The 15,951-nt window shown below is 49.3% G+C and overlaps 2 protein-coding genes across 2 annotated transcripts; both read left to right on the forward strand.

Annotated features, from left to right (window-relative positions):
* Positions 1–500: 500 nt before the first annotated feature.
* On the forward strand, positions 501–1,945 carry LOC147231394 (major histocompatibility complex class I-related protein 1-like). The gene is made up of 3 exons (XM_086152773.1): positions 501–654; positions 1,207–1,473; positions 1,653–1,945. Exons 1-3 carry the CDS (start codon positions 597–599, stop codon positions 1,943–1,945), a joined length of 618 nt encoding a protein of 205 aa, XP_086008899.1. The 5' UTR covers positions 501–596.
* A 277-nt stretch (positions 1,946–2,222) lies between these two features.
* LOC147231395 (HLA class I histocompatibility antigen, alpha chain G-like) lies at positions 2,223–4,267 on the forward strand. Its single transcript, XM_086152775.1, has 4 exons — positions 2,223–2,677; positions 2,919–3,017; positions 3,197–3,214; positions 3,366–4,267. The coding sequence occupies exons 1-4, from the start codon at positions 2,329–2,331 to the stop codon at positions 3,419–3,421; spliced, it is 522 nt and encodes a 173-aa protein (XP_086008901.1). The 5' UTR covers positions 2,223–2,328; the 3' UTR covers positions 3,422–4,267.
* Positions 4,268–15,951: the final 11,684 nt, after the last annotated feature.

Genomic DNA, 15,951 nt, shown 5'->3' on the forward strand with positions numbered 1-15,951 from the left:
TTCCACTGAGAAACGGTTGCAGCTCTCCAGCCGTCCACTAGAGGGCGCCCTGAGGCAAACTCAGTCACAGGAAACTCGCATGTTTTTGACGCTTGACGTGATATTTTGATCAGGACGGAAAGAAAGAGCAGAAAATCCATCAATTGAAACTTTGATCGGTATTAATATGACTTTGGACCAGCGGGAAACTCGAAATGAGTTTTATTTATCATGAAATCGCCTCATAAAGTGGATAAAAACAACTGCGTCATACAACGCAGTATTTCCCACATCGATATGTAAACTGTTTTTTTTTATTATATACTTTTCATAATTTATACCCTTGCATTTTACAGTACAAACAGCAATGTTTCCACGACCATAAAAGCATTCTGACTCATTCTGACCGACTTTAGCGTCTAGCCTGTGCATTTTGAGTTTACCTGGCGACCCGTGACGTTTCAGCCCGATCTGAATTCTCATTGGCTCAGACGGGGGTTCGTTGCAGCTCCTCCCCAGTGGATCCTTCAGTGGAGCTCCAGATCCTTCACCTGGAAGCCCAGCGTGTGTTTGAGAACAACAATCTGTGAACTTCTGGACGCTCTTCAAACCTGGAGATGATGAAGATCTCTCTACTTGTGCTGGTTGTCATGGGAACGTCCAGCGTGACGGCCAGTAAGTCCGTGTCTTTTCGCTTCATTTGATTTCCTCAAAGAGTCTGAAGCAGCAGCTCGTGTTTAGTTTGGTCCAAAGATGATCTTCAGCCTGTTTCTCATCAACATTTCACCTTTAGGATCTGATGGAAACTGTAGTTTTTAGTTCAGAGTGAGAGTTCAGAGGAGATGGGAGCAAATATGGACGTTGTTTGGAGTTTAAGATCAGTCAAAACGAAAGTGAAAGTAGATATGAGGCCTTTCAGGAAATCCAGCATGAAGGAAGGACAGAAGCAAAGATCTTCAAATAAAGTCCCTTTCTATTAATGTTAGAGTTTTATCTGTTCAGATTGAAATCATCCCATTTCCTAAAATACTGGAAATAATCCTTCACTTTGAGATTGACTTGCAGTATTTCTGACTAAATGTTGAACTGCTTTTCTGGAGAATTCAAAGTGTAAGTTCTAGAAAAGTTCCATCATTCACTGTGTTTTTACATCTTTGAGTAACTTAAAGCTGTTTATGGAATTTTCAGTCACCAAAACCTCATCATTCGGTAAAATATTTCTTCCAGTGATTCACTCCCTGAAGTATTTCTACATGGGCTCCTCTCAAGTCCCAAACTTCCCAGAGTTTGTGAAAGTTGGTCTGGTGAATGAAGTTCCAATAACTCACTATGACAGCAACACCAGAACAGCAGAACCCAGACAGGCCTGGATGGACCAAGTCTCAGCAGATGATCCACAGTTCTGGGAGAGAGAGACCCAGTACTCACTGGGTCACCAGCAGGTCTTCAAAGGCAACATTGAAATTGCAAAGCAGCGTTTCAACCAGACTGGAGGTTTGTTCAAACACACACACACACACACACACACACACACACACACACACACACACACACACACACACACACACACACACACACACAGCTCTGCACCCTGAGTTTATGTCCATCCCATAATAAACACAGCGGACTGTGCTGAGATCTCACTGGTTCACTGCAGCTTCTGTCTCTCTCAGGAGTCCACATTCTCCAGTCTATGTCTGGCTGTGAGTGGAACGATGAGACTGGAGAAGTGAACGGATTTGATCAGTTGTCTTATGATGGAGAAGATTTCATCTCATTGGACCTGAAGACACTGACATGGATCGCTCCGAGACCACAGGCTTTCATCACCAAACAGAAGTGGGACAATGACGGGGCCATAAAGGAAAACGAGAAGCACTACCTCACCCAGATTTGTCCTGAGTGGCTGAAGAAGTTTCTGGACTACGGGAGGAGCTCCCTGCTGAGAACAGGTGGAATCACATGACCTGACGTCGTCTTAACAATGTTTTGACTTCTTTTCAAATCTTTGGTTATTTTCTTGATTTTGAGGAAACAATTTTGGGACTTCCAGTAAAATTGTCCATCTCAGGCCAGTTTGATGTCCAATGAACACGAACCAATCAATCAATCAATCAATCAATCAATCGATCTTCTTTCCTGCTTCTCTGTTCATTGGATGCAGATTCTTGGGTTCTTCCTTTCTGCTTTTTCGCTGATTTCACTCTTAAATATTGAAAGTTTAGACGAGACAGGGAGTAATATTTGTCCACAGCAGAAGAAGGTGTGATGTTTGTATCTTCACTCTTCTTCCTCCATGTCTCTGCCTTCCTTCTCCTGCCCACTTTCTAATCTGCCTCCTCCGTGTGGATGGAAGTTCTTCTGAGTTCAGGCGTTGACAGAAACTCTGTTTCTCTTGACGCTCCAGATCTTCCCGGAGTGCATCTCCTCCAGAAGACGCCCTCCTCTCCGGTCACCTGCCACGCCACCGGTTTCTTCCCCAGGGAAGCCAAGCTGTTCTGGACGAAGGACGGAGAGAAGGTCCCTCAAGAGTCTGGAGAGATCCTCCCCAACTCCAATGGAACCTTCCAGATGAGCGCCGACCTGAAGCTCCCGGACACACCCGGAGATCTGAGGGCATACAAGTGTGTGTTCCAGCTCTCCGGTGTCAAGGAGGACATGGTCACCGTCCTGGACAGAGACGCCATCAGGAGCAACGGTAAGACTGGACTCACAGGGGATGAAGGTGGGAAACGACCCTCTAGTTTCCCATCAGCGTCCAGATCTTCAGATCCAAAGTGTGTCGGATTCATGTCTGCCATCAGTCGGGCTTTTTCTTCTTGCCGAATTGTTCAAGTCAGGATCAGTCAAACTTAACTGGTCAACAAGAACTGAACTGCAGAGAAGCAGAGAGACGATTTCAAGACCAGAAACTATTTGTGTTGTGTTTTGCTGGACAGCAAAGCCTGGCCTCGTCCTCCCCGTCGTCATCACACTGGTTGTTGCTGCTCTGCTCGCCGCGGTTGCCGTTGGATACGTCTTCTATAAGAAGAAGTCTGGTGAGAGACCTCCACAGGGAGATGTTTGACTTGGACTCGATGTTGTTTCATTGTAAATATCTTTGTCCCAACATGAAGCCATGCGAGGCTCCGACTTTCAGCCTCGCCATGTTGTGACACATCGTCTGCAAACTCTTCTGGCAAAGCTGAATTATTTCTCTTCTCTTTTTGTATTTCAGCCGAAGCTCCTCCGTCTCGTAAGTAGACGCATTTTTAGTTTAATTCTTTGGAAGTGACTTGCTCTCTGAAGATCCAAAATGTGAAACCAGCAGAGGTGTTTCCTGCAGGGAAAAGACTCCTGTAGTTTGGAACAGGATTCGAGCTAATTGTGTGTTTCTGACCTTCCAGCTGTCGGCAGCTCAGAAGTTTTGGAGGAACTCAATCCCAAACCCTCCTCATCTTGAGGGACAAACCAACCCGTGCACTCAGTGAGTTCCTCCTGAAAGCTGCCTTCCAGGGTTCTTCTCGTCTCCTCGGGCTTTCAGATGAATTGTGGAAGTGACCGAAGAAAGGAGACGTCATCTTCAGTCCAGCCGTAAACTTGGAACAACGAGTTCAACATCTAGAATGGAGTTTAAAATTGGATTTCTGAAGAAAAGCAACTATAAAAGTGTATTTAAAAAGGATTTGACTCCATAAAAACATGAGTGGAACTGATGGACATTCCGTCCAACATCTACTCAGCATCACTGAAAGACATGTTTCCCAACAACACGTTGACAAATCATCCTGAGATCTGGCTCTGAATGCAGCACCACTTCTCTGCATCTGATATCTGAAGCGATCTGGTGGCAGCTTTACACACACACACACAAGCAGTTTATTCATCCAGAATTTCCAGGTCTACGTTGCTCTGCTTGAAAAGACATACTTTGGGGTTTGTACTGTTTATTGCAACTGATATTGAATTGTTTTGTTGGATAGAAAATCTCTACTCGGAAACCGGGGTTTCTTTTCTGTGAATTTTGTTGTAAAAGAAAACCTGACAGAATCTTCCTGTGATTTCATGGGCCATAGAAGCAGCTCCACAAGAAAAGAAATAGTGGGAAACTGGCATTTAGAAGTGTTTTATTTTTTTCAGACAAACACACACTCACGATGGTCCAGGTGTTTTCCCTGAAAAACCTGCTCTGCTGAGTTCTGCAGAGACTCCTGACAAATGACAAGTGTCAAGAAACATTTGTCCTCTGCTGAGGTTAACAGCAAAAAATGTAAGACAACAGCTAGAATAAATAAATGTTTAAACGAGAGCCACTTGGTTGGAGTCATTTGGGCTGCTCAGCCCTCTTTTTATATAACTTGGCCTCTCTGATGCCTTTCGTCATACGGACTCTGGCAGCCCTGAACTGAGCTTTATCCCCAGATGAGAAGGTACCGTTCCTGTCTTTTAGGAGCACTTCGACCTCCGCTTCTTCACAGGTTCTGGTTTGGATACACCCAAATTTGTTTGTCCACCATGACAGTGGCAACACAGTGTTAGATGTAACAAGACACAGTTGAGGTGTACACTTCCCAATCCTGGTCTTGAAAAATGTCCAGGTTGTTGTTTTAAAAACAGTCCTGCAGCTGCTGAGAGGCACCATCAACAGAAGGGAAACGATAAGGTAGGCTGAGATGGGGGAGCAGTGCAGCCCTGTAGTGTAGGAGTATTTTCTCCTCTGGTGGCTCATTGAACATGGTGATGGAACTTGGGGAGCACTACCTTCTAATCGTTGGCTAAGATCCCCTGCATTCATATGGGCTTCCTCTGGATAGGTTTTCTGGTTCTGTTGGTTGCTAGTGGCATTGGGCAGATAGGTAAGGGCAGAGTTAGCATTAGAACTCGGTGCAATAAACACAGCATTCACGATGGCAACAGGAAACTCTTGTGGTAGAGACGAGGGTCTGCACTTGACAGTCATGTACTCCAAGTGTGAGGAGCAGTGGCTATCAATGATTGTGGCATTGGTGCGCCAGTTGTTCATGTAAATACACAGTCCCTTGCTCTGACAGGAATAACTGTCTCTGTCATGGCAGTGAACTCAATTGCCGTGTCTGGAATGGATGAGTGGAGCCACATCTCAAGTATCAGCGAAATACAACAGTCCTGGATGAGTCTGTTTGCGGCTATCTGTTAGTCAGCACATCCATTTTATTTGTGAAAGATCTGCCATTTGAGATGAAGATGCTGGGAGGTGGAATCTGAAGGTGGGAGGTATGCTCTGGAAAGGAGAGGCTGTTTGCTCAACAAAATACATGAGTGTGAATGAGAGGGACCCATGTGAAATGGTGAGGCAACGGAGTGGATAAAGAAAGTGCAGGATTTTATGTACTTAAGGACAACTTCATAGAGAGTGTGCAGAAGAAGTGAAGAAATGTGTACAAGCAGTGTGGAGCAAGTGGAGTAAGGTGTCAAGTGATAAGAGCGTTAAAAGGTGGAGGAGATGGTGGTAAGACCAGCCATGCTCTCTGGTTTAGAGACAGAGGAGGGGACAGGAGGCAGCAGAGATGAATATGTGGAGGTTTTCTTTGGGAGTGAGAAGGATAGAGAGGATCAGGAAGGAGGGGCAGCACATGCTCGATGTTTTGAAGATAAAGTCAGACCGAGATGGTCTGGATATGGACAGAGGAGGTATGGTGAAGATCTGGGTAGAAGGACGATGAGGTTCAAGGCCTAGGGAGATTCATGAACGAAGGGAGAAGAACAGGAAGTAAGTTGATGTGACAGTAGAGGATCCCGTGAAGGTCATATGGAGGCAATGATTGGAGAATGAAGCGACCAAGTGTTTTTGGACAGTGGGAGGAGACCCTGGAGGAAAAAAAAGGCAGGAACGACGAGAATGTGTCCTTCAGGAAAGATTCAGTTTGTTTTTCTTATTTAAGAAGTTTATTTAGCGGAAAATAAGTGAACCACATGCAGGTGATTTCCTGCCATTTTTACTTTCTGGGAGAAGTTCCTGAGGGTTCTTCACAAGGTTTAGGTCATTGCATACTAACTTTATTGGCGCTTTTCTCAATTCTCAATTGCTTTCAGTCTTTACACTTTGCACTTCCCGGACAACTGTTTGGTCAGTCCCTGCCAGTTTCCTGCAAGTATTCCGGTAGAAAGCTTATAATAAGCATTAAGGCTAGCTGTTTGCTATTATGCCACAGGCTTACTCTTCTGAAGGATAGCAGCAACGGGGCGCGAGGGGCTACGGGTGGGAGGGCATGCGGGGCTCCCGGGTGCGGTGGGAGGCTGTGCGGGGCTCCTGGGGTGCGGGGCTACTTGGGTCCAGCAACAAGATTCCTGGCGTCAGGGCGTGCTGGGCTACCAGCGTCTGTGGGGGGGGAGGGCGCGCATGGCTCCCTGGGCTCCAGCATCAGGGTGCGCGGGGTTCCCAGTGACAGGACATGCTGGGCTCCCAGGGTGCGGCAGGAATCCCGATGACTAGGTTCCTGAGACTCCCCGCATCCAGAGGGTGGGGCTGGGCTCCTGGGGTCCAGCAATAAGGCGCGAAATGTTCCCGGCAGCAGGGCGCATGGCTCCCAGAGCCCCTGGGGTTCCTGGTGACAGGGCGCTCAGGGATCCCGGGGTGCTGCGACAGGGCGTGCGGCGATCCCAAGTTGCGGGGCTACTTGGGTCCAGCAACAAGATTCCTGGCGTCAGGGCGTGCTGGGCTCCCAGCGTCTGGGGGGGAGGGCGCGCATGGCTCCCTGGGCTCCTGCATCAGGCCGCATGGCTCCCTGGGCTCCTGCATCAGGGCGCGCGGGGTCCCTGGTGACAGGACGCGCTGCGCTCCCAGGGTGCAGCAGGAATCCCAGTGACAAGGTGCCTGAGACTCCTGGCATCCGGAGGGTGGGGCGGGGCTCCTGGGGTCCAGCAATAAGGCGCGCAATGTTCCCGGCATCAGGGAGCGTGACTCCCAGAGCTCCTGGGGTTATTGGTGACAGGGCGCGCAGGAATCCATGTGACATGGCGTGCGGGAATCCATGTGACAGGGCGCATGGGAAACCTGGTGACAGAGTGCAAGGGGCTCCCGGTGCCCGGGGTTAAGGGGCATGCGGCTTCCGGAGCTCCAGGAGTCCAGCAACAGGGCGCGCAGGGTTCCTGTTGACAGGGTGCTCGGGAATCGTGATGAAGGGTGCGCGGGGCTTCCGGCGTCTGGGGTGGTGCGCGCACGACTCCCGGAGCCCTTGGGGTCCAGCATCAGCACACGCGGGGTTTCCCAAGAACAGGACGCAGTGGGCTCCCGGGGTGAGGCGACAGGGCGCGCAGGGATCCTGGCGTGCGGGGCTCCTGGCATCTGGGAGGGAGGGGGCCCATTGTTCCCTGGGCTCCTGGGGTCCAGCATCAGGCTGAATGGCTCCCTGGGCTCCAGCATCAGGGGCACGTGGGGTTCCCAGTGACATGACGCACTGGGCTCCCAGGGTGCGGCAGGAATCCAGGTTACAGGGTGCCTGAAAATAAGGCGCACAATGTTCCTGGCATCAGGGCGCGTGACTCCCAGAGCTCCTGGGGTCCAGCAACAGGGCACGCGGGGTTCCTGGGGACAGGGCGCTCAGGGATCCCGGGGTGCTGCGACAGGGCGTGCGGCGATCCCAAGTTGCGGGGCTACTTGGGTCCAGCAACAAGATTCCTGGCGTCAGGGCGTGCTGGGCTCCCAGCGTCTGGGGGGGAGGGCGCGCATGGCTCCCTGGGCTCCTGCATCAGGCCGCATGGGTCCCTGGGCTCCTGCATCAGGGCGCGCGGGGTCCCTGGTGACAGGACGCGCTGCGCTCCCAGGGTGCAGCAGGAATCCCAGTGACAAGGTGCCTGAGACTCCTGGCATCCGGAGGGTGGGGCGGGGCTCCTGGGGTCCAGCAATAAGGCGCGCAATGTTCCCGGCATCAGGGAGCGTGACTCCCAGAGCTCCTGGGGTTACTGGTGACAGGGCGCGCAGGAATCCATGTGACATGGCGTGCGGGAATCCATGTGACAGGGCGCATGGGAAACCTGGTGACAGAGTGCAAGGGGCTCCCGGTGCCCGGGGTTAAGGGGCATGCGGCTTCCGGAGCTCCAGGAGTCCAGCAACAGGGCGCGCAGGGTTCCTGTTGACAGGGTGCTCGGGAATCATGATGAAGGGTGTGCGGGGCTTCCGGCGTCTGGGGTGGTGGGCGCACGACTCCCGGAGCCCTTGGGGTCCAGCATCAGCACACGCGGGGTTTCCCAAGAACAGGACGCAGTGGGCTCCCGGGGTGAGGCGACAGGGCGCGCAGGGATCCTGGCGTGCGGGGCTCCTGGCATCTGGGAGGGAGGGGGCCCATTGTTCCCTGGGCTCCTGGGGTCCAGCATCAGGCCGAATGGCTCCCTGGGCTCCAGCATCAGGGGCACGTGGGGTTCCCAGTGACATGACGCACTGGGCTCCCAGGGTGCGGCAGGAATCCAGGTTACAGGGTGCCTGAAAATAAGGCGCACAATATTCCTGGCATCAGGGCGCGTGACTCCCGGAGCTCCTGGGGTCCAGCAACAGGGCACGCGGGGTTCCTGGGGACAGGGCGCGCGGGAAGCCATGTGACAGGGGGCACTGGAATCCTGGTGAAAGAGTGCACGGGGCTCCCAGCGCCCAGGGTTAAGGGGCACTCGGCTCCCGGAGCTCCTGGAGTCCCATCCTGCGCAGAGACTGAACTCTAAAAATTAGTCCTTCAATGTGAGCAGGTGTAAGAAGTGTTTTCCACAAGTCTTGTCAGTCTACTACAAGTAGTTTAACTGCCTTGAGGGAATCCAAAACTAAAAAGTCCTCCAGGAGGAGGCTAGTTCCTAAAACAAAAATGAAGCAGTATCTCAGGGTCATTAGCAAAATTGTAATGCTGGGAAGGCGTGTCCTTTTGGTGATTTAAAATGAATTGCATTCTATATTTGTTTCATTTTATAGGGTCAATTGTGACACTTGTGCTGTGAGAGACTTGTGAGAGACTTGAAGGGCTGTTTCTTTTCTTGCTTAAGCTATGGCATTCATTCTGTGGAAGTTATACAGGGGTTTCTATGAACGGAGGATTATATATTTTTGCTCGCTTGGTAATTTTTTAATTAACAAATACATACACAGGAAGTCATTTAGCCTGGGGTAGCATATACACATGTATACACATACACACGAAACTTAAACATTTTTTTCTCAAAATAAAGGTATTTTTGAACCGGGGTTTTGAAGTCCATTTATAACGGTGCCGTATTCATACATTTCCTGTAGAAAGACTGAAGTTTTGTTTGCTGTTAGTCCATTTTCTTTTATGAATGTGAAATTTTCCAAAAAAATAGAACAAGTTTTACCAAAAAGAAAAAATGAAGTCCTTTTCCTTGGTGTGGTCTTCATCATAAAGAAAAATGCCCTTACCCAGCAGTTGCAGTGAGAATCCAATTCTCCTCTCGATAAAGGCTTGCAGATTTAACCAGAATATTTGTGAATACACAATGATTCAGCCTCAGGGCAGCACGGGCCAGTGTCTCCTTGAGCCAAAACCAAACATGCAAATCAAACGTAATAATCTCATACGGGATCTGTCAAGGCCCAGGTCAACGACTGCCATTGGCACCGATGACCTACAGGATACCATTGAAACTGGGCTACTATAGGTCAAAGAAGGAGAGGAGGAAGGTGTGTTCAGAAGCGGAGAGTGAAGAGGAAAGGCAAGAGTCTGGGACTGAGAGTAGGGACTTTGAATATAGGGACTATGACAGGAAAAGGTAGAGAGTTGGTCGACATGATGCAGAGAAGGAAGGTGGATATACTGTGTGTCCAGGAGACCAGGTGGAAAGGAAGTAAGGCTGGAAGCTTAGGAGCAGGCTTTAAATTGTACTATCATGGTACTGACAGGAAAATAAATGAAGTGGACTTATCTTGAAGGAGTTTGTTAGGAATATTGTGTTGGTGAAAAGAATGTCAGATACACTTATGAGTCTGAAAATGGAAATTGAAGGTGTGATGCTCAATGCTGTTAGTGTCTATGTCCTGCAGGTAGGATGTGAGTTGGAGGAGAAGTAGTAGTTCTGGAAGGAGATGAATGAAGTGATGCAGAATATCCCCAGAGTTGAGAGAGTGGTAATTGGTGCCAACTTCAATGGGCTTGTTGGTGAGGGCAATAGAGGGGATGAAGAAGTGATGGGCAGATTTGGTATATAGGATAGGATCACAGAGGGACAGATGGTGGTAGACTCTGCAAAAAGGATGGGAATGGTTGTAGTGAACACTTTTTTCCAGAAGAGACAGGAACATAGGGTGGGTGAGAGCATACCCAGACAGCATAGGATGGTGGTTTGTAGGATGACTCTGGGGACAAGGACGATCAAGAAGACAAAGGCAGAGCAGAGGACAAAGTGGTGGAAGCTGAAAAGGGAGAAGTGTTGTATGGTTTTCAGGGGGGAACTGAGAAAGGCTCTAGGTGGTCAGGGAGAGCTTGGAGATGATTGGACAACTACAGCTAAGGTTATCAGAGAGACAGGTAGGAGAGTACTTGGTGTATCATTTGGGAGGAAAGTACATAAGGACACTTAGTGGGGGAATGAGGAAGTGCAGGAATATATACAGAGAAAGTGGTCAGCAAAGAAGCGGGACACCGAGGGGAGTGAGGAGAACAGACAGGAGTAAAGGGCACTACTGCGTAAAGATAGAGGTAGCAAAAGCAAAACAAAGGGAGTATGATGACTTGTATGCTTGGATGAACAGCAAGGAGGGGAAGAATGATCAATACAGGTTGGCAAAACAGAGAAATGAATATGGAAAGGATATACAACAGATCCGGGTGATTAAGGATAGTGAGGGAAATGTATTGACAGATGCTAGAAGAGTGATGTGAAGATAGGAGGAGTACTTTGAAGTGCTGATGAATGAGGGAAATGAAAGGGAGACCAGGGTAGAAGAGGTGACTATTGTAGACCACAAAGTAGCAGAGATTAGGAAAAGTGAAGTGAGGAAGGCATTGAAGTCAGCTGGTCCCGATGATATAGCTGTGGAGGTGTGGAAGTATCTAGGAGAAGCAGCGGTAGAGTTTTTGACTATATTATTTAACAGGATCTTACACAGTAAGAAGATGCCCGAAGAATGGAGACGAAGTGCGATGGTGCCCATTTTTAAGAATATCGGGGATGTGCAGAAGTGCGGCAACTATGGAGGGACAATGTTGATGAGACATACAATGAAGTTATGGGAAAGCGTAGTGACTGAGAGCAAAAGTCAGCCTTTGTGAGCAGCAGTATGACTTCTGGACTTCTTCTTCTTCTTTTGGCTTTTCCCTTCAGGGGTCGCCACAGCGATTCAACTCTCTCCGTCTAACCCTATTCTCTGGATCCTCCTCTCTCACACCAACTACCTTCATATTCTCTCTTACTACGTCCATAAATCTTCTCTTTGGTCTTCCTCAAGACCTCTTGCCTGGCAGCTCCAATTCCAGCATCCGTCTACCAATATATTCTCTATCCCTCCTCTGCACATTTCCGAACCATCTCAGTCGGGCTTCTCTGACCTTCTCTCCAAAACATCTAACATGTGCTGTTCCTCTGATAGACTCATCCCTGATCCTGTCTATCCTGGTCACTCCCAAAGAGAACCTCAACATCTTCATCCCTGCAACCTCTAGTTCTGCCTGCTGTCTTGGACACTTTTCTCCACCCATTCCAACCTGCTTGGACCTGTCTCTTCACCTCTTTTCCACACTCTCCTTTGCTCTGGTCTGTTGACCCTAAGTACCTGAAATCCTCCAGCTTCTTGATCTCCACTCCCTGTAGCCTCACCGTTCCACCCGAGTTCCTCTCATTCACACACATATATTCTGTCTTGCTGCGACTAACTTTCATTCCTCTCCTTTCCAGAGCATACCTCCACCTCTCTAGATTTTCCTCTACCTGCTGCCTGCTCTCACTACAGATCGCAATGTCATCAGCAAACATCATGGTCCGTGGGGATTCCTGTCTAACCTCATCTGTCAGCCTATCCATCACCATTGCGAACAAGAAGTTGCTCAGAGATGATCCCTGATGGAGTCCCACTTCCACCTTGAACTCCTCTGTTACCCCTACAGCACACCGTACTTGTATCTCACAGCTAGCATATATGTCCTGCACCAGTTTAACATACTTCTCTGCCACTCCAGACTTCCTCATACAATACCAAAGCTCCTCTCTTGGCACCCTGTCATATGCTTTTTCTCGGTCTACAAAAACACAATGCAGCTCCCTCTGGCCTTCTCTGTACTTTTCTATTAGCATTCTCAACGCAAATACTGCATCTGTAGTGCTCTTCCTACGCATGAAGCCATACTGCTGTTCACAAATGCTGACTTCTGCTCTCAGTCTAGTTTCCACTACTCTTTCCCATAACTTCATTGTATGGCTCAGCAACTTAATCCCTCTATAATTGCCGCAATTCTGCACATCCCCGATATTCTTAAAAATAAGCACCATCACACTTTGTCTCCATTCTTCAGGCATCTTCTCACTATTTAAGATCCTGTTGAATAATCTAGTCAGAAAATCTACCGCTGCCTCTCCTAGACACTTCCACACCTCCACAGGTATATCCTCAGGACCAACTGCTTTTCCACTCTTCATCCTCTTCAATGCCATCCTCACTTCACTTTTACTAATTTGTGGTCTACAATAGTCCCCTCTTCTACTCTTGCCTCTCTTTCATTGAGACAACATAATGGAACAGTAAGGGTGAAAAATACACAACCAGATCTTAATGACAGTATAAGTAGAGCGACAATAGCAATAACAAGAATAAACAAAAATAGGCAGAATTTGTGCGGCCTGGGACGAACAAGAGTAAGAAAGACAGCAGAGTTAGGGCATGACATGTACATGGGTGAGGTAGTGAGATTGTGGAAGCAGCACAGATGCACCTCAGGCTGGTCAGAGTTGTGTGTCGTCCATACTGTTGTTCTCCAGGCACAAAGGAGCGTCTAAAGCATTTTGGTTCTGCGTTCGGGGTGAGATGAACCGTTGGCTGAAGGAGCATCCCATCAGCAACAGTTCGTGGTGCAGGGGATGGGAAGGATTGTTCAGGATCACTCCCAATTTGTCCTTCACCTTCCCCACTGCCACCCATTGAAGATGGTACATCTCTGATTCTTCCGAAAGCCCACAACCACCTCCTTGGTCTTGGAGATGTTGACTAGGAAGTGGTTCTGGTCTCTGGTTGATGCATCCAACAATGGAAGAGTCATCGGAGAACTTCTGCAGGTGGTAGGAACTGGAGTTGTACCGGAAGGTGGAGGAGAAGAGGGTGAAGAGGAATGGAGACAGGACAGTACCATGGGTACTCCAGTGTTGCACGCCATGGCCTCGGAAACACACCCATCCACCCTGACATACTGCAGCAGTCCTATTAGATAATGCAGGATCCAGGCAGTGATGTGAGGGTGAAGTTGCATACTCTGCAGCTTGTCCTTGAGGAGGGTGGGTTGACGGCACTGTTGAAGTCACTGGAAAAGTCAAAAAAGGTGACTCTCCCATTGCTTACTGTACCCTCCAGATGAGATAGGGCTCTATGAGTGAGAGAGATGAGTGCATCCTCCACACCCATGTACTGCCTGTGCCTCCCATAGTTTCCCCATCATCTAGTCTGGACAGCCCTGAGGGTCTGGTGGTGGTCCTTAGCCATGAAGGCTCTCTTCTTGTTGTTGTTAAGGAGGCCTTTGATGTCCTTGTTCATCCATGGCTTGTTGTTATTGAAACAACAGACCTTTTATTGTGATATAGTCTGTTATGCAACGGAAGAGGCCCTTGATGTTGTCACCAAAGTCCTTTCAAAAAGGCTCCAGTCGGTGGCGTTGAAGCACTCCAACAATGCCTTCTCTGTGGCTTTGGACCAGATCTTCACAGACCTGGTGCTGGCCGCCTGCTGCTTCACCACCAGTGTCCACGAGTACCAGGTTATGGTGCGAGTTGCAAGGGGGGCGGGGGGGGCTATAGGAACTATGACAGGAAAAGGTAGAGAGTTGGTCGACATGATGCAGAGAAGGAAGGTGGATATATTGTGTGTCCAGGAGACCAGGTGGAATGGAAGTAAGACTAGAAGCTTAGGAGCAGGCTTCTTATTGTCTTTAGTATTGGCAGGAGGAACACCGTGGCAAACAACACAGTGCATTAGAGAAACGGTATCTAGTCACACACGTGAAAGAAGAGTGGACAGGTCAATAAATAAGTTAAGGAAATAAAGAGACAGAATTAAAGATAGTAGGAGCTGCTGCAACAGGCTGCTGTCCTCCAGCGGCATTTTGAAAAAACAAAAGAGGTGGAAGCGGCTTCTGTGAACACACAACATGTGGTCAAAGGACCTCTCAATGGAGGTGAAACAGACCAACCTGAGGCTGAAAAAAAGAGATAGCAGAAATATTAAAAGTAGCCAAATCTGAAAAAAAAAAGTGCACTGGTGAGTTTGGGAACTCAAAAAGGGCCTTAGCTCCACAGGAGACAACAGGGGTGGATGATTGCAGAATCCTTTCCATGGTGAAGAAAAAACCCCTTCACAACTGCAACCGCCTGGAGCAAGAACCCGCCGCCAGGACACTGGTTATTCTTCTTTCAGTGAATTGGCGTCACCACCATAGACCGCGCCGCTGGAGCTCGACAGGTTCCTCCGAAGAAGTGAGTTTACCTTTTTGTTTTGCTGCTGCCGTAACAAAGGTTAGAGCACTGCTTGCAAAACTGTAGCACAACGCTTGTCTCTGTGCGGTAAAAGCTGCTTTACGTTTGCATCACTCTCGCCATCACTCTCCACCGGCAACTTGCTAGCAGCTAGCCACTACGAGCTGATCGACCTGCGGCCCCGCGCATAACTGCCCGGCTCCCTGCCTACCTCCCCGTGGTTCCGTTACGCGGCGTGTTCGCCGCCCACGGGGCTGGAGGTAAGAGAGAGCCTGCTGATTTTCACTGTGGCTGCCGAGGACCTAACATCTCCCCCGCCCGTCAACCTCCGCTCCCCCGCCAGCACCATGCCGCCCCACTCCCCGCTCGCAAACCAATGCCACCCGGACGACAGCGCCTGTCAGAATTGTGCGAAATTGCTCAAGCGTATCGCGGTTCCGGAAAAGAGAATTGACACCCTCCGGGCGATTAACGAAGGAGAAGACTTTTTGCGCGATATAGAGACATCACTCTCCACCGGCTCGGAAGCGAAATGCACATCAAGAACAACCCAAGACGACACAGTGGTCTTCGGCCCACTCAAAGCCACCTCTTTCGGTAGTAGAGAGGATTTGGAAGACACACTTCCTTGGGACCCAGTCAGAGATCCATACCCCACGCGGGAGAGGAAAGCCAGCACCCCGCTGAGACTGAACAGTGAATCGGCTTTCCCACCACTCCCAGCGCCGGGAGGTACGCTCCCTTCTCGTCGCAATTCCACCAACAAAAGACTTCAACTCCTCAAAAATGCTGTTCGGAGCCGCACGCCGAGACGAGACGTCGACAGTCACAAGACCACCACTAACACCCCAAAACAGTTCCCACCTCATAAAACGGTTCCTAAAAGACTGCTAATCGGTGACCAAAATGTAAGTTGGATTTCACTACCCGAAACTATAACTCACTCTTTTGCCGATGCAAACATCGCAGATATCAAACGGCACGTCCCTCTGATTCTCACGGAACACCCCAAAACACGAACCGTTATCATTCACGCCGGGAACAATGACGCCAGGCGCAGACAAAATTGGGCATTGATGACCCAATTAAAAAGTCTCACGCGCCAAATTAATAACGAATTCAACTGCCATTGTATCCTTTCCGGAACCTTCCCGGCACCTCGGGACGGTTCCGAAAAATTCAGTCGCTTATATGGAACACATCAATCGATGGATCCGGTCACGGATACATACACAATTTCGACTCGTTCTGGAAACGCCCAGAACTTTTTGCATACGGGGAGCGAATCAATTACCGCGGTGCCGAGATCATCAGGGAGAATATTCTCCAATATCTCAAACAATGACGCGA

This window comes from Fistularia commersonii, chromosome 9 (genome assembly GCF_037954325.1).
Source record: "Fistularia commersonii isolate RoL2024-O1a breed Wild chromosome 9, RoL_Fcom_v1.0, whole genome shotgun sequence".
Lineage (NCBI taxonomy): Eukaryota > Metazoa > Chordata > Actinopteri > Syngnathiformes > Fistulariidae > Fistularia > Fistularia commersonii.